The sequence below is a fragment of the Scatophagus argus genome, chromosome 1, assembly GCF_020382885.2.
Source record: "Scatophagus argus isolate fScaArg1 chromosome 1, fScaArg1.pri, whole genome shotgun sequence".
Lineage (NCBI taxonomy): Eukaryota > Metazoa > Chordata > Actinopteri > Scatophagidae > Scatophagus > Scatophagus argus.
This window is the reverse complement of record NC_058493.1, coordinates 9,130,300-9,148,684: the sequence shown is the minus strand read 5'-3', so window position 1 is coordinate 9,148,684 and position 18,385 is coordinate 9,130,300. Positions and strand designations below refer to the sequence as shown.

Genomic DNA, 18,385 nt, shown 5'->3' with positions numbered 1-18,385 from the left:
ACCAAGATTTAAATTTTCCCACAGCCTTTGAACAGCACAACAGCATATTTTAATTTAGATACTCCACATTTGTCTTTCTTTTTCTAATTAAAACCTAAAAACATTAGCATAAAGCTAGCATTTAAATACAGCTTACATTTCATAAAAAATGTCAAGTTTGTGGGTATAAAATTTAACTTATCTATATTTTAAGAAGCCAAATTTTAAATATTATGTTAGAATTTTCAATAATTTGAAAATGAAATACAGGCAAATTGCTTGCCACAGCAGAATGATTCTTGTGAGTTTCAGCTGAAACATCTAGGCATACATGTCTTGATATCTCTGCAATACAGGTGAACTACATTTTGGGATTTTGACAGGAGATAATCAGACATCACTCTTTGAAATGAGTGTTTACAGAAAAGCTCAAAAATTTGAATATGATGAAAAGGTCAGAGGAGGAGCACTCAAAGCATGTTCTTATAAAGACTGTATTTCTGGAGTGGGAATTTGAGCATACTCTTAAGGGTTGCATCACTGTCAATTCAGACAGATGTCTATTTAGTAAGTTTATTTCCACTGTGAAAAAATGGATGTGAATATGTGACATGATTTGATATTATAATATAGGGGTTGAAAAAGGGGGATATTATACGGGTTTAAAAAATATTTTACCTCAAAGCAATTAAAACAATTGTGACAAGAAAGCAGTGAAACATATACAGCACATCTATAAGGCACATGTGCACACCACACAGACATTCACTGTCAAGGAGCGATATGCTGTGTTTCATTCAATTTGGGACTCTGTGGATACGACACTAGTCTTAATACTCTGCGTTTAGTCACTCAATATTGACTTTTAAAAGTGATAAAAGCTTATCTTGTGGAAGTGAAATTAGCTGGCTTTAGCTTGAAAATGAATATCAAAAGGCCTTCTGAGAATGGAAACACACACACATATTTATAAAGTTTGAAACCAAATGCTTTGTAGATATGATAGAAAAAATAGGGAAGGGATTCAATTCACATGAAGGACTTCTGAAATCACAACATACCTGTCTTTTCTGCTGTTGTTTCTTTGATTGCTGTTTTTCTGTTTTGTTCTTCCTCACTTTTACATCAAGGGGATGCTTGCAAATTTCCAATGCTTGCAAATGGAAAATAATCATTACAATAAAAATGTACTAAAACTGGAAATTTTGTAAAGCAGGAGCTTGATGCACAAAATGATTTCTTGCTACTGAGCAGCTTCATTTGATCACCTGGAGGTTGACTTGTTCAAAGGGAGTTCAATAATAGTTATGGCAGAGCAGGGGATGTTGTTTTTCCCTGCCTATGAGCGTATTTGAATCAGGCCTCTAGACTGCAGGCTATTGCAAAAAGGAATTTCACCAAAGTGCACAGCATCACTCCGCAGTAACTCTTTTTCCTAGCACTGTCACAGTGGAACGTACTGCAGCATTCTCAGTTGCTCAACCTGGTCCTCGACTTTTTCCCTGCTGTCAGCCAATAACGTTTGCAACTGTGTGTGTTTTTATTAAAAATGCATAACATTACAATATGTACAGACATTGTGCTGATATGGATGACTGCGGTGAGAGCCATACCTCAACCACGAGTGGCATTCGGGGTATTGAGTTGCACAGCACCACACACTCAGTGCTGCATCAAATATATGAAACACCAGCCAGTTACTTTGTCTCAAGAAAACAGCTAAAACTGGAATCTTGTTCAAATATTTTATTCTACTTTTGGAATACTTTAATGTACATGGATTCGAGCACTTGGAGTTTGTGTCACAGTCTTTGTCCTCTTCTTCTCTACTTTGACCCCTAGCATCCTATCACCCGTTTGGCATGTGGATGTAAATGTGAGGTATGGATATTCGTTAAAGGCAGGGATAGTGTGTGTGTGGGTGTGTGCGTGTTTGCAGGCAGGGAGGGGGATCACTGCCAACTGACAGGCCCTTCCCTGCTCAGTTTGTTTAAAGGGTTTGTAAAAGCAGCAGCCTTATCTTACCCACGCTGACAAAAGCCTGCCCTCTCCCCCCAAATTAAATTGGACCCATAGCGGTGTGATCAAATCAGCTGGCAGGCGGAAAATTCGGGCCGTCAATCACAGAGGTGTCTGATAAGAGCAGGCAAGGAGTCTCGGTGTGGAAAGCTGTGGGCTCATTCCGCCTCGACACCCAGGTGATAACTCAGAGCAGCCGGCACCTCCGTCCTGCACACCTTGCTCCTAGCATCTCGTCACGACCCGCATGCCCTTTACTCTTTACTCAGATACACACTCAGTCACACACGTACACGAAAATACACCCACATGCACTCGGCCCTGCCACTCTTGTATGGCTCAAACACTCGGGTAACATTTGCAGACACGGCTTTTCTCTGAAAATCCACGCACAACATGAGAATCCTTTTTGTCTTTAATCTTTGAACACCTTTTCAAGTTTTTTGTTCACTGTTCAAGTTAAACTCTAATAGCTCTTCTTCGTTTGATTTTTAATATCTGTGTTATTAGCTTTTGTGATATTTTATGTGATCTTTTTAAGTCAAAGATTTTCAATTAATCTGCTGAAAAGAGAAAACAAAGACCTATTGTTGTGTCATTGTTGAACACTAAAAAGGGTCTTCTTCTCCCCTCTTTTTCTTTCATCTTGCCTGTCTTTTCTCCGTCTCGTTCCCTCTCACTTTCTCTTCTCCGTTTCTCTCTCTCATCTCTCCCCATTCTTTTCCCCTCGTGTGTTGTCCCTTTATTCCATTTTCCCATTTTTTTCTGCCCCAATCTCTCTCCCGTTCTGTGTTTGTGTCTCAGGCTTTGTGAGTTTTGATAACCCATCCAGTGCTCAAGCCGCTATCCAGGCCATGAACGGCTTTCAGATAGGCATGAAGAGGCTGAAGGTGCAACTAAAGCGGCCAAAGGATGCCAACCGACCTTACTGACTCGTCTGCTGTCCGTACCCAGGTATTGTAACGCCCACAGATGCCAAAACACAAACTGCCAGTGAGAACCACCAGTTCTCAAACCAAACTGTCCACTTCACTTGGAAACTTTGGATGTTGCTGCTGCAGTAGGTTTGAGAGTCTACTGTGTATTGCCTCAAATCTAAACGTAATCATTATGCCAAAATGTAGAATATCTTTAAAATACAAATCTATCCAAGTTTTTTGGTATAATTATACATTTATAGATGCAATTACAAAATACTACAGAAAAATATTGATAAAGGTAGTAAATACTATAGTAAAATATACAGTAAAGTAGTAAATATTTGCATTTCTGGCACAAATTCTAAACTTTTTTTTTTTCGGTGGATTTCTATTAAAGGAGGTGATCAGTTCAAGGCAAGTTGGACAAATTAAAACCAGTAGAAAACCCATCATTTGCATGAGAAATTCTATCTACTGAAATTTGCAGCAATATGACAGACTGAAGCTTAATTACTCAGTTTAAAATGTGGTCAGCTTGGGAAACAGTTGAAATTCTAATTCTGTAGTCACTACCTGACTTTGTCCCCATTAAGCCTGATATGGCATGAAATTTGTATTCTCTCAGGTTAATGTGTGTTTTTTTTTTTTCTTTTTATCATTAGCCATGTGTGTCAGAGCGCCATTTTCAATATCGCATCTGCACTCTTCACAGAATCAGCCACTTGAGATTTTTGTCAGGTTGCCCTGCTCCACTTAATTTTTTTTTTTTTTTTTTTTTTGGTGGTGGTGGTCCTAAAATTTAATTTGTACCTGCAAGATGCTCCAGGGCAAATTGATGACATCATCAATATCCAGTTGTGCATAATTACCCGTCTTCTGAGGATGGCATCAAGAATCGATGCAACTTGTTAAACTCCAAATTCATAAAACCAGATAGCAGTAATTTCTCTCCCAAAATAGCTCAGCATTCAATTTCAGTCAGCTGCTTTGCAAAATCGAGAGGTCCTTTGAGTTGAAGGAGATGCACAATAATACAGAGTAGACTGAAAGTATGTCACCTTTCTACAAGACTACTGATGAGCATGATGAGTAAATGCAGGTTGTATGAGAGAAAAGTCATGCTCGCAAAAAATAAATAAAAGGATACTTAATGGAAAAACACTTACTCACCCTACAAAAGGCAGTGGCTTGTATAATGGTGTTGAAAAGCACCAGTCCCAGTAAGCACCATTTGGTTAGTTCAAGAGATACTTCACCAATCTGTTCTCAGCCAAAACAGTCATAGTATGTTTTACATATTCTGTCATTCTTTGTTTACAAAATATCAAATACACAGCATAGGACTGTGTTAGTATCTTGACCCTGTTAATCCCTTATGGACATTTTCATACAACGACATTCGTTCTCCATTGAGTACATGTCCTCATATGTCATCTAAATGAACTGAAGTTTTGTAGCAAAGTTGCACTGAAAGCAGTTTAATATTTTATCATGCATTAAGATAACTAAACAAACAGACATATACATAGAAAAATGTTATGTATCTAGAAATTAAAGATTAACATTAATGTTAGGAATTTGTTGTTTGTCTGCGAAAGTGTTCAAAACTATACAAAAGTACTAACTTTAAAAAACTATGCCAATGTTTACACGGCCACAGCAATAATTAATCTAACAGTGAACACAGTTAAGTTAGTATTAACCTGCTGAAATCAGGCTTATCATTTGTGGAATAGATGTAACCTCTGCCCACATTTATCAGCTATTTGGTTTAATATCATTAAAACATTTTAATGATGCTGGATTTTATAAAGTATGCACTCACAAAGTGGAGCAAACAGGAGATCTTGCAAATGTCGTGGTTACCAACTTGTGCAGATAGTATGTCTTCCAGTAGATATCTTCAATAGCCAACACTTCGTTGTTTTGGCCCTTACAAAATCAGAGCTTTAAAAAGACGCTTTACTTAAAGTGGCTCCATCCTTCAATAATGAATAATTTCTCAGTGTCAGGCTTGATTCAAAGAATCATCGTCCATCTGTTACAAAGTGCAGCTGCCAGTGCAAAATAATATAGATGCATGCTCTCTTTGCCCAATTGGCGAGACAACTTTTCATTACAATAACATAAGCCTGGATTATATTCCTCCATAAATAAAAGCATGGTAATACCATTTGTTTGTTTTAGGTTTGACTTTTTAAAAGCCACAAGATGGCATTAATGGAAGGTGGTACACAATACAAATGATAGATGCTCCCTTTATCCCTTGCCTGATAGCATTTGAATAGAGCTGTGTGCTGCTAATTGAAGAGAAGCTTTCAAAGAAGACACCCAGAGTGGGGAGAGGGGGTTGGGGGTTGATTTAGCACATCAATGAGGAACAAATGGAAAATATCCTGCAACAGCATTGAATGAAGGGACAGCCATTGAGCTGGACTGTGAACGTCTCAAAGCACAGACATTTCCCATAGTAACATTTTGTCACTTCATCAGGAGGTATGTGCATGTGTGCGCATGTGTGTTTTTCATGACCTCCTTTGTCTCTGGTCTGGTTCAATCCATCTTTGAGTTTTTCTTCTGTTATTACACCACTTCTGTTGTTGAGTCAAGGAAACCCATTGGACCAAAACCAACAGCAAACCCATGAAAACATGAAAGAAAAAAATGTGCTAGTGGGACTTTTGAAGCCTGCTCCTACTATGCAGATTCTTAAAAATCGTGAGGGATCTTTTATGAAAGGGTTGTATTTGAAAAACTGTACCAATCTACTTCTAATTTCTTTCTTTTCATTTATTGCCTTGCATTTCAACATTGAGTTCTTGCGCAAAAGACTAAAATAAGTAAAGTTCAACTGTTACTGCTTAATTTTCAAAATTCAACTACATTATGATGATGAGCAAAACTTTGGTGAAACTTGAATGATGATTTTTTTATTTTTTGTGTTCGTTTGGTAAAAATTTCAATATGTAGATAACTTCACAAGCTTCCATTTTTTTATATATAATGCTGATGATTTCATTTTGAAGTTGAATTAAAAACACGATCAGACAGCGTTCTCTTCCGCTGGTCTCAGGAGCCCCGCTACTCTGAAATTGCGTTCTGTGTCTTAAAGATAAACTTAATGCAAAAAAGCTGAAGCACTCACAGTATGGCCACCCTCATAGCAAACAATGCAAATCCAATTACTGTAGACAGGACAAGTTTCTGAAATGTGCATTTCTGCCTTAAGGGTTATCGTTGTGAATATAAAAAACATCAATTCAACCTTTTAACCTGCAAATGTTGTCAGCCTAAGAGTATTTCACCACCACTGTGAGGCGTGAAAAAAGGCCTTTTTGTGCTGTGTTGAAGATGATTTGTTAAGTTATTTCTGTTTTACTTGTCGTTTTTTCTTTTCAGTTTTTATGCTAATGACCGTAATAACATCATTTGATTTGTCAGGCTGAATAAGTGAGCGTGTGGACCAAGAAAAGGGTGCTTTGAGTTCTGACTTAAGGAAAAGAAAATCCCATTGTTTCTTTCCTTCTTTTGCACTCCCATCAACCTGGCAACCTGACATGACCAATCACAGTGTGAGGTGGCCTTTCTCCGCTATAGCCACCCCCCCCACACCTGTCATGGGGCCAAGTTCCCACAGCTGTAAGTTGAACCCATGGTGTCATTTTCTTTTGGATGACGTCATGTGGTGGGACTGTGACTGCGTTGCATGACATGGCGTTGGTTGATATCTCTAAACTCTTTCTTTATATTCTGCCCTCCTTTTATATTTATATATATTTACTGTATATTGTATATTGGCAGTTTGTGGAGTGCAGTAAAATGATGCCTTTCTTGGCTACCTGTTGTACATAATGTAACTGACGTGCTGACTGGTTGGTTTATTATAACTGGAAATGGCCTTTAACCCTTTGTGCTATTGTACCGTGTGCCCTTGTGATGTTTTACTTTCTCTTGTGGGGTTCATGTGTATGGATGTACTGTATTTCTATTTCTCTATCTCTTCACATTCACATCAATGTGTTTTTTTTCCGGCAAACTATTATTTTTCTTTTTTTTTTTTTTTTTTTTATGACAGTCTGAAACTTTGCAAAAAGGACCTTTTTCTTCCCCCGATCGACAGCTGCTTAGCAGAGAGATGACCAAGATGACCGTATGTTTGTGTAGCCAATTAAATCTCCAGCGTTCATGCAGAGAACACAGGCAAATGTTGACACTCCACTTCTCCCTTGATTCCATCTGCACAGGGAGTACTTCTCCAAGATTGTTTTGTTTGCCTAACGTAAGAATCACTTCCCATTTATTTATTTATGAGGGTGCAAACCAATTACACTGTGATAGCAGAGCTGTAGGCAGTGCTGCAGACCCACATGGCCAAAACTAGTCCACCATACAGCTATGCTGTACACATAGATGTATAAACAGGGTGCAGGAATAGAACAAAGTACAAATACCTGGGATGATTATTTGCTGGTGCCTTTTGTTTTTTTTTAGTAGGATTATGCCACCAGATAAATTATGTCTAGTGTTTTTGCTGCTTGTATTTGAGATAATTGTTATTCGGTCTGTAAAGAGAAAAGGTAGAAAACAGATTCACAGTGAAAAAGGTCCTTTCTTTGCAAGTGAGTTTGTTTCTATCCCTCCAGGCCAAACCCTGATAAGCGTTAGTCGTTTTCATTGAACTTGTTCAGCCCTATTCTTTAGAAACCCTGCGGGTGACTAGCCCCCCCACCCCGAAGTCCATCCAGTGAACTCAGGGGGGTGTCGAGTCAGGAGGGATAAGGTCTTTCTGGCCTCAACTATGCCTCTTACCTGCCAGGTGTCTTTTATGGAGCCATCTAAGTAGGTGGTGATGTGGAGGGGAAGGCATAATGCTGGGACGAGAAAGCTAGGGGAAAAAAGAAAATAAAGTCTTTATCATCAGACAAAGTTGGAGGGTGATGTTTTGAAAGGAGCTGTTTACTTGGGGGAAAAAGGATCTATTTTACAGCCACTGTATGTTTCTTCTGCTGTGTGGTAGCCGTATAGCAAGAATCACTAGTGGCTTATAAAAGAGGACATCTATAATCGGGACTGTTAGTGCTTCATGCTGTTAATGGCTGGGCTCACTTTGGCACACATAAGAAATAAGTTAGAATCTCAGCTCCCACATCTAAAAAGCAGATCTATTATGAAATGGCAACAAGCTCATTTACAGGAATGAAAAGGTAGAACAAAGAGCGTCTGGGCGTGTGTTCCTGTCACAAAGTCAGATCCTTTCATGTTCACTCTCAGAGAGTGATTTGCTGTGATTTCGTAGCCTTTTCTTCACCCACATCACAGCACGCAACGTATTAGGGATGATAGCCTGTAAACTAGATCTTTTATATTCAAAGCTCGCCAACATGGGCACATTTAGTGACAGGGCAGCATTTTAAGTCAACACAAAGGTTTTATTTTTTTTTTCATTGGATCCTAAGTGGAGGCTTTTTCTTGAAACATAATTTTTTTTTCATATTGGACAACCTTTAGTTTTTTTCTGTCATAATCATTCGCAAAGAAACTTGTCTTGTTTTCTTTACGTTTCCTTCCTAGTTTGTGTGTAATGAATTAACAATAAGGTGAATGACAGCAACATCTCAGGCAACATTCAGCTATATTTTTTTCACGCAGGGAGATGCAGTCAGTTTAAATTAGGCCTTCCTTGGATTAGTGCTGTCACAGTGTAGATGTCTGTTCCATATGGTTAAAACTCAAATCTCTCACCCCACCTCTAGCCCACTTATTTCTGGTTTTGATTGACACACTCCTCTTTTTTTTCTCCTCCCCGTCTGTTTCTCATGCTGTTGGCTGTGCCTGTCAGTCTGTGTGATAACCAGGAGCCAGCAACCCTGAGCATGTTTGTCGCAGCCTCACTGAATCCACTCTCCTTATTCTCCCCTCTGCACCCCCCCTCCTTCTCTTTCTCTGTGTCACAGGATGAAGGGCCACAACACCTTATTTCCACAAGTGCAGTAAAAGTACAAAGACTTCTTGCTCTGCTACATATCATGAAGGAAGGGTGGTCCCTTGATCCTGCTGGAAACCCGCCGAAAGATTGGGTGACTGAGAGAGGGATCCCAGAGTTGTTTTATTTTACCTTATTTTATTTTATTTTTTCTTTCTTCGCAAATGCCTCTTTTTTCCCTGTTTTGCTTTGGCGTCTGTGGAAGAAGATTTTTTGCAGAGACCAACTTTTTGCTGCTGTTTTTTAGACATGATGGGGAAAAAAAAAACCTTTATAGACTCATTATGCTCAAAGCATGCATACTGACACAGGATATAGATAAACACATGCAAACACACAGATAACAAACCAAACATACACATTTAAGGATGCTACACTTAAAAATGAAAAAAAAAAAAAAAAAATCTACTTTGTACATGTATAAATACGTGCAAATGCCAACTCAAGTACTGAAGCAAACATATGCGTGTGCGCACACACACATACACACAAACACACACACCAGCCTGCTGCCATTTTGGTTTTTGTGCCTACACAGGTGTTGTGCTCTGTGACAGGGCAAGCTCTGGATCAAAGAAGAAAAAGAGAAGAAGAGGAGAGAAGAGGAGAATCCAGGATAATTTACATGCATCATTCCTTAGGAAATAGGGACCAAAGGACTAAACGCTTTTTAAAAGAATATAAATATATAAATATATAAATATATATTTAAAAACTCATACCTTGTAGCTGCAAGTATTACAATTTACTCGTAGTAAAAAAAAAATCATTAAATCAATATCCAGTGGCCTACTGTAAGTATGAATAAAAGAAAATGGAAATAATGTATAAAAAAAAGACATGGAATCGTAGTATAGGGGCTGATCTTTTGCTCTGGATGCTGATTTAGCACCAGGTTGTAGAATAGTAAAGTAGATTAGAAAAAAAAGTAGATTTGCTAACTTTTGCTGTTGTTTAAAAAAAAATACTTGAAGTTGTAATGAAAAGGGGCAAAATGGGAGGGGCGGGGGGTGGGGGGGCAGAAAAATTCATCTGCCCCCGTACGCAACAAGTCTCTTTCTCTTGGATGTTAAGGTGTCAGCCACTGGATATCTCGCTCATTATGATGTATAAGTCACTGCACTCTCTGACAGCTATGAACAGACTGTTCTGGAAGAAAAAGAAAAGAATGAAGAGAGAATAAAAAAACGACTGAACTTACTAATGTCTGTGCTGGACAGGGTGCAGACACTGAAGGCTTCTCACTAGCCTTTGTGTTCAAGCGACAATCCACTGTAAAGACCAAGCAAAATGGACATGGCGTGTCTTCTGTTTATTTCTTTTCCTTTTGTATTGCAACAAGAAGTGTGAGTTACAAATTGTTAAAAGGAGATGGTTCTCCTGAGAGAGATGGACAAATGGATGGTCACAAGCGGAACAGAACGGGAGGAGGAGTAAGGTGACAGCTACTGAAACTGCCAGCAGAATGAACTTGATATACAAATGAATTGGCCATTTAAGCATCAGAATTCTGTCACAAAACAAAGTATGCCCGTTGTGAACAACCAAGACTTATATAAGCAACATGCCAAGGATATGTGTGTCCGCTGAAGCTGCTGCAAAACTCCAGATTGAGAAAAATTGCCTCTTTTCCCTTGGCAGATATAAACAAACATTTCTCTGAAGACAAACTCAATTTACTGTATTGATGGCAAAGGGGTGCAGGCTTTTAGAGCTCATTTAGCTCTGTCAAATATAATGTAAATTCCATTATTAACATGTTCCCTGACCTGCTTTCTTCATATATTACACATAGAGTGTATGGATAAAAAAAGGTACTGCTTAAACAGACTATATATAAATTAGATTTGACAGTCACTCTTCACCATCATTCAGCTTGCGTGTAGTGTCTCTGATACTGACGCCAGGCAGGACTGAGTAAAGCACTCCAGTGCTCCAGTCATGTCTTGATTTAGAGTCCTGTAGCCTTTATTTTGACTGTTTTAGAGCTCTAGATGCAGGCTCCTCTCTAAAAGCAGATCAATATGTTTGGAATGAGCCTAGAGGGAGGAGCAATGCTGTTTCAATCAGTCTGAACACTTCCCAATTTTCTCTGTCAAACACCAGCTCACATCCATACACCAGCCCTTTGAGCACTGACAGCTGGCAGTAAGAATCATGGCGAGGCAAGAAAGAGAGGGGGAGGTGAAGAGAGGAAGTCAACAACCAAACATGACATCAAGATCCTTCAAACTGATACTTCGAGGGATGATGCCCAGTGACTTAAACCATAAAATTAAAAGCTGTAATTAAGCTCCTGGTGACACACACTAGATATTTATGCTTTCAGAGAACAGAATTAAAGGGTTCAAATAGGACTAGCGTCTGGTATGTTAGGCCCCAGTCCAACCAGTTTTTGCTTCTGACACTCCTCTCCTTGCCGTTCCCTCCCCCTTTCTTGACCTTTCTTTGGAGAAAAAAGCAGACCAGATCTATTGCAAATCACTGAAGGAGGAATAGATAAAATGTCCTATCAGATTCAGTGTGCGGCCAATCTTTGCCATTCAAGAAAACAGTCTGAGTGTTTGATATCAATGTGCTATGCACACCCTCTCTTTCCTCTGTCCTGAGAGCAGCCATGCCTCTCCAAACCTCAGCCCAACTGTTCAGCAGCTCTCCCCTTGGAACAGCATTTTCAAACCTGGCTAATGTCTGTGCTCACTACCCTTCAATTATCTCCTGCACCGTATTAGACATGCTATTTCACCTTTCCCTCTAATCACGCTGTAATCACCAGCCTCTATACATTAGCAGCAACCAAGTGAAAAATCACTGGGATAATCACTTGGACCAAATGACGGGAGAGATGGTCCCCTGCATGCACATGGATGACAGAAGGAAGATTAGAGAGAATTATGTTTGTGCCTATTCCCTGGCAAGGCTGTCGACAGCTGACCTGGCACCAATAATACTGCAAAATTTACCCGAAGAGGCGAAGGAGGATGTGGAATAAAACCTTCCCTAGCATAGTGACGTGTCAATATTGCAAAGTAGACTGACTTTACCATAAGAATAACAAAAGGTGGATGATAAAATTTATGAGACTTTCTTTAAAAATGGGTCAAAACCAACAACTAGAAATCCTCAGTTCTTTGGAAGAAGCAGCTGTGAGGACTGTGTTTTTGTGCTTCTTCTTTCAGCATGTAATTTGTGTCAACTATCCCTACAGAGGCCACAATTTATTATTATTATTATTATTATTATTATTATTATTATTATATTTTCTTTTACAAAATAACTTGCTATTTCTTTTCCTTGCTTGTATCCCTGCCGGGACACCTGCAAAGCACAGTATTCAAAGCTGACAGAAGATTTGTGAAGCACAGTAGTTCTTCAGATTCAAAATGATGCCCATCAAAATGACAGCTTAAAAGAAATAAATAAATAAAACCACCTTCAAATACATGTAGGGTAACACCCAGCCTTCCTTCCTCAGCTTTTGAACAGATGTAAGGTGGAAAATGCAGGAGGCTCCATGAGTTGTAGTGATGTGAAATAAGTCAAAACAAAGCCATGTTCTGCAAACCGTTTGTGCTCATTTTTTATGTGAAGCTGAACTAATCAAGCGGACATCTAATGTTCCATGAGAAATTAAAATTTCTTGTACTTGTCTCAGCCAGCTTAAGAATATGTTCTGCAAGTGAGGCTCTGTCAGACTGAACATGAACCTTGCATGCCTGCTCCACTGATCTTCTCTGTCTTGTACCAGATGCTGTACTAGTTCCCACTGCTAATGGCAGGTTGAGTCCCCAGTGAGCCAAAACCCAGCCTAGCCTAGTATCCTGCTGTCTGCTTGGCTAACAGTGGACTGTTCATGTAGCATCTCTGCTATGCCAGAACTAAATTAGGCAATGTGAAATCAGCACTTCAACACTTTTAAAAAGAGTGCTCTTAGTACCTTTACACCCTGGGGAGGATGTTACTGAAGTGACGTGCATCAGAAACAGAAATAGCTATGAAACATGTTCTGGAACTACCAACAACAAGAGAAGATTGTTTTTAGATCTGTCAGTTTCCCCATTTACTGACAAGAGTTTCTGCTCCCATCCTCTGGTCTGTTTATTTACTGTAGTCCAGGCCACATTTCACCTCTAACAGCAATAACAAAAGTTGACCGAGCAAATACTCATCAAGCTGTTTCCAAAATCCTTTCTGATAGTTGCCCTCTAATTCACAAACATAAGATTAAACTTGGCATTTTAGCCAAAAGGAATTAGTATGAATCTAATTGATTGTCAGAATATAATATTTTGCAAACCATTGATGACCCCCCCACCCCACACGCAAACACACAGGGGACATAACATCTCCTCACAGTGGCCGTGCTGTCTTTATTTACCATCTCTAAATTACTGGTTTAGTATTTCTACATTATAGGAAGTTGTAATATAATGAGCATCTAGAGTACTTACGCCAGTGATTCACATACCCAGTCTTACGTATACCTCTTAGTTTTCTTACCAGAATGCCACTGCTCAGTCCGTCAGTCCTCTAGAGGAGCACGTATCCTTAGAAGGCCCCAGCCAATGGTAGGGCCAAGCAGCGAGCTGCTAGAGCTTGTCTACGAGTCTCCAACCCCCTGGGTGCATAACACTCACCCTAAAATAGCAGTGATTGTCAAGGAAAGGAAGTGAAATGTAATTGACTGAAAGTGGAGAGATAATTAAAGGAACCTGTTGGACAGGAGGGAAGAAATTAATGCCTCTCATTTAATAGCTGCTTTGGGAGAGAGCTTTTCCGTCATCTCACTTTAGAGCAGAAAGGGTTTTGCCATGGAAATGGGATTTTGTATGGGAAAAAAAGGGTGGAGGTGGAAATAGGCACTGGGTGGTGGGGGTGCTGTGTGCTAAACTGAAACTCCACAAAATCACTCCCAATACTCAGGGCATCAGGCGCTATGATGTCATGATTAGTGGAGAGGTTCAGAGCCTTGCCTTACCCCTGATCCTGAGGGAGGTCGAGCAGAATCACAAATATGAGGTCAGATTGCATCCCATTGCAGGGACTGCTGAGCCAGCAGAAGGGCTGATGAACCACCTAAATTGTGCTTTGGATTTATAGTATCATCATCCAGTTCCAAGAGTAACAAACAAACAAAAAAGATACCATCGTCCACCTAACAATGCACAGTGAATCGCTGCGGGTGTGTGATTATGTTTAACAACATGGCTGACAGTAATGAAAACAAAGACATTTTTTATTCTTTATTGTAAATAGCCTATTAAATACAAAAACAGAGGAAGGTTGTATAGCAGCTTGTGTTACGAAGCCCAACTGTGTGGGACAATGATGTCACTATATAATGTATCCACAGCAGTGCAGGGATCTGGAAGAGTTTTAGTCCTTTTAAGCCCCTTAAGTTTGGACTCTGAACATGCATCCTACAACCCTAAGCATCAGACCAAGGCTTAGAGATTCTTTGACTTAGTGTCAAACCGAAGCTGTGAACCTGAAGTGATCCATTAATTAAGATTCTGTACTGTGTACCCCAACATGTCATGATTTTACTGACAGTGGAAAGATCGCCTGTGTGGTAATTGGATTAATCCAATTGGGGCTGAAGAACAGATATGACAGTGACAGTAGAGTTCATCCATCTTGCATGCTTACTGCTTGACAGTGCAACAAAAAAAAAGAAAAAAGAAAAAAAAAAGCATCACTCACCGAGATACTTTTTCAAATTCACTGGAAGAAAGCCTGGACTTTACTACATTTAAGGAAGGGGTTTGTTTAACAACACAAAATTCTAGGTAACAGTTTGTTCAACATGTACATAAATCACCATCTAAAATACACAGTAGAACCCATACGTACATGGTTAGATAGGTGGAAGGGGACAAACAAGAGAGCAATTATCGCAGCTCCCAGCAGAAGCCCCCGGCTGCGTGACCCAATCTGCCACTGCTCTCCTGAACACACAGCTGCATTACTCCTGTACATACAATATAGCTTATTTTTCAATTCAGTTTAACTTTCTTTATAGGCCGTACAATAGATCACGTTGAAACGTTTAAAAAAAAAAAAATTAAAAGAATAGTTAATATATTTCAGTGAAACTAAGAGAAGGAACCTATGAAATAATTTATCAAAAACAGAAGATAAAATGATGTTATTTCTTGTATAGTGAAGCACTGATGTTCAAAATGGGATTTTATACTCATGTTCGTAAGTGTTCTTTATTTTCTCTCTGTTGTTTTGATAATATCTGCTGAAGCTGGGATAGACCCATTGTCATGAGGTTTATTCGTATATGCTTTGATCATTTTTTTTTTTTTTTTTTTGGCTGCACACTCCCGTATGAAATCCCTCATGGATGGACAAGTTCAAAGAGATTTTGCTCACTGAAAGCTTTTAAATCAATACAAGAATTAACAAACTGCACTGTAAAAGGATGATTGATGGTACTGGTCATGTGGATTCAGAAAAATTAATTCATTGCACAACTGAGTTCAAATGAGTCAGCATTGCATGTTTAAAACAATTCTCATTTGAGGCCTTTTGTTGTTTTGAGAAAAAAATACAAAAAGGACAAAAAATATCAAACTTTGCTGTCAGATTGGTTTTGAGACCTATTGCTGTCATATCTCCTCTAATGTTCTTGTCTTTCTCTTTCTGTATTTTTTTTAAAGGGTTGGTGGTGATCATTGACATATCTAGTATCTTTGATTTTCATCTTCTCTTTTCTTACCTATGGGAAGATTCTTCCACAGTTTATGTAATGTGACTCTAATATGACAATGACTGATGACATTGTACCAACAGAAGATAGTGCCGCATTGCTTTCCTCCATGTCAGGTTGATTTGTTAACGTGAGGAGGGAATTCTGCCTTAAACCCAGCCTCTTCTCTCTGACAGTACTACCTGTGAACAGTGATCAGACGCACTGTAGTCTGGGGATGCCAAATGTTCTATCCTCAACGGTCAAAAATATGCTCTACAGACAAACACTTGGCCAGAGTCAGTTTTGCCTCAAGCCCATTCTGACACAAACAAGGATGTGGTCATCCACTTCCATTTCCATTGGTTACCAGGACCAAAATATAAACAAACTCAGCTAACTGAGCCGTTTGCTCCAATCAAGCATTCAGTGAGAGCCTTTAAAGAATTCACATTTAGTCATATGTAATTTTGCACCGCAAATCTTTGCAACATGAATCATTGCATTCCCAGCTTCACTATCTAATTTCATCCTCTTCATTTGTACTCATGCAAAATTCATTCATCATAGGAAATTTGGATATTTATATTCACAGTGAATGGAATAATCATTTCTTTTGTTATTGGACTTGAACAAACTGATTTACTGTTTTCTTTTTGTTCGAAACAGAGATGTAATTTGAATAAGCGTTGGCTCGGGTCCCTTCCCCTGATTCGGGGTGATATCTCCCATAGTGCTCCTGAACTCTGTAGTTCTCTAGTTCATTATATTCTGCTTAGACTAAAATAAAGCACAGTCCTGTAGAAGATTGAGCGTGCTTTGTCCTTTTTATCTCTTCACATAGCTTGATTAAATAAATCCTGAAGGTTTGGATCTATCATGGTTTGCATGCATGACCCCGTTTGCTAAGATGTGAAGTGTTCGTTGTCTTCTTGTCACTTGGATAGTGGAGAGAATGCGTTTAGGACATGTCATTGTATTAATTGAGCTAACAGCGCTAACCATATCCGAATACCAAATTAGATGAGACGGTTAGAAGAAAATCGTTTAAAAAGGGCGAATAATGCATAATAAATGGAAGGGAGATTGGAAGAGGGAGAGGAATAAATTGTGAATTGATTAAAGGGAAATGGATATTCAGCTCTTGTCTTGTGGAGGTGTTACAGTGGAAACAAAAGCAGGTGGAGTGGGTGCCGCTGGTTATTGTCTGTGAATAAGAAGCAGGAGGTCAATCGATTAATCAGAGGTTTTCCTCATGCTGCTTTTTATCGACAAAGACGTTACGGTAAGAAGGGTCAGGTCACATTGAAGCCTATGGTCAGTGTCCTTTTTATGGCCCTGTGTCTCCTCCTCCCTCATTAACCCTCAGAGTCAGTCAGAAATCACCAAATGCCTCAAAGCCTGTTACAGTGGGAGAAACAGTCATACATTATTGTGCCCCACAGATAACCTGTACCTCCTGTGCACAGTGATAATTTAACTTGTTTCTTCAACTTGGTTCAACAATGTCTTGCAGCCACAATGGTCCATCACAACAGAGGGAAAACATCAAAACTCTCTGACAGTAATTGTTCCCATAGTAGAGTACGATACTCCAGAGAACATCAATGACCAAACCATCCCAAGACACCAAACATCATTTCTTGTTTATGGGTCTCTCTGGTGAGTCCGTGTAGCTGCATTGGTGTGGAAACAGATTTACGGTTGCTAAATTTGCAGGTGATAAAAAGGCAAAGAGTGGGCAGTTGGGGCACTAACTCTTGGCTATTCACATGCTGACTCCCGTCTCGAGTCTCTGGGGACCCTTTCTCATTGTGCGGCAGACACTCCATGATTCCACATGACAAACTGGATTGTTCCTCGAGTGAGTCCTGCTGAATTATTTTGGTCCTTTCGATTGCATCTCCTACCCCTGAGATTTTCCTCTACTGTTGCCTTTGAGCCATAAGCCTCGACAGCCACTGTTGTCGATACTCAATCTGTTCTGTAACCCCTAAAGCTAATGAAATGTGCTAACAGGGGTTTGTTTGTTTGTCTCCAGGAGGGGGGCCAAGGGAAAGAAAATGGAACAACAAGACTCTTTTGACAGTTCCATTTTTTTCCAATGTTTTGGAGTGAGGGATAATCATGAAGTATGGATTGGATGGGGAAAGTTATTACATTTTGTTGTCTTTATCCTTGTTTGAGTTGTTTAAAAAAAAGGTCAGATTGTTCCAACATGCTTCTTTGCAGTTTTATCCTCTATTCTGACTCTCTTACTCCCTCAGTGTGTGAAAGGAAAAATCGTTTTTCTCACTTCTCTCAACCTTGTATCCCTCTAAATCTTGAGTGTAAATTTGACAAACACCCAACCTCCTGCCTGGCTGGAGTGTTTCTTGTGTGTATTTACTTTATTGGTGATGTTGATTGTGATGGGGTGGTCTTATCAAGCTCAAATATTGCAGCTGACAACACATACACACATGAGAAAATGTTGTTTGAAAGATCTGTCTCAATCCTTCTAGTGCCTTCAGGATTTTAGAATTACATTCTTCACATCAAAAAATTTAGTTCATGTGCAGAAGGCTGCGTGGGAGCTGGCTACATCATAAAGCATGCACTGGTTTGCATTTTTTGAAGTGAGCATTGCACAGGTCACTAAACAATACTCTTAAGTGACGACAAAACTGCAAATTCTGTTACAAGTCACACATTTTTTCAAACTGCACCTTCAGTTGAATCTGGCAGCTAAAGATAAAAACAAAAATGATTACTATAAACAGGCATCATGATCAACAGATGACAATA

At 39.3% G+C, this 18,385-nt stretch overlaps 1 protein-coding gene and 1 long non-coding RNA gene across 3 annotated transcripts in view; one reads left to right on the top strand and one right to left on the bottom strand.

The window, feature by feature from the left end:
- The window catches only part of celf6 (CUGBP Elav-like family member 6), a 134,715-nt gene extending 124,879 nt beyond the window's left edge, over positions 1–9,836 (top strand). Inside the window, exons 12-13 of the mRNA XM_046370764.1 lie at positions 2,803–2,952; positions 8,873–9,836. Of these exons, the coding sequence (XP_046226720.1) occupies positions 2,803–2,930 (128 nt within the window). The 3' untranslated portion in view covers positions 2,931–2,952; positions 8,873–9,836. The remainder of the gene's footprint in view (positions 1–2,802; positions 2,953–8,872) is intronic.
- The window catches only part of LOC124049338, a 73,184-nt gene that overhangs the window by 8,640 nt on the left and 46,159 nt on the right, over positions 1–18,385 (bottom strand). Inside the window, exon 3 of one of the 2 annotated variants that reach the window (XR_006841406.1) lies at positions 7,728–7,803. The exons of the other annotated variant lie outside the window; for it this stretch is intronic. This is a non-coding gene — a long non-coding RNA (uncharacterized LOC124049338). The remainder of the gene's footprint in view (positions 1–7,727; positions 7,804–18,385) is intronic. 2 annotated transcript variants of the gene reach the window in all.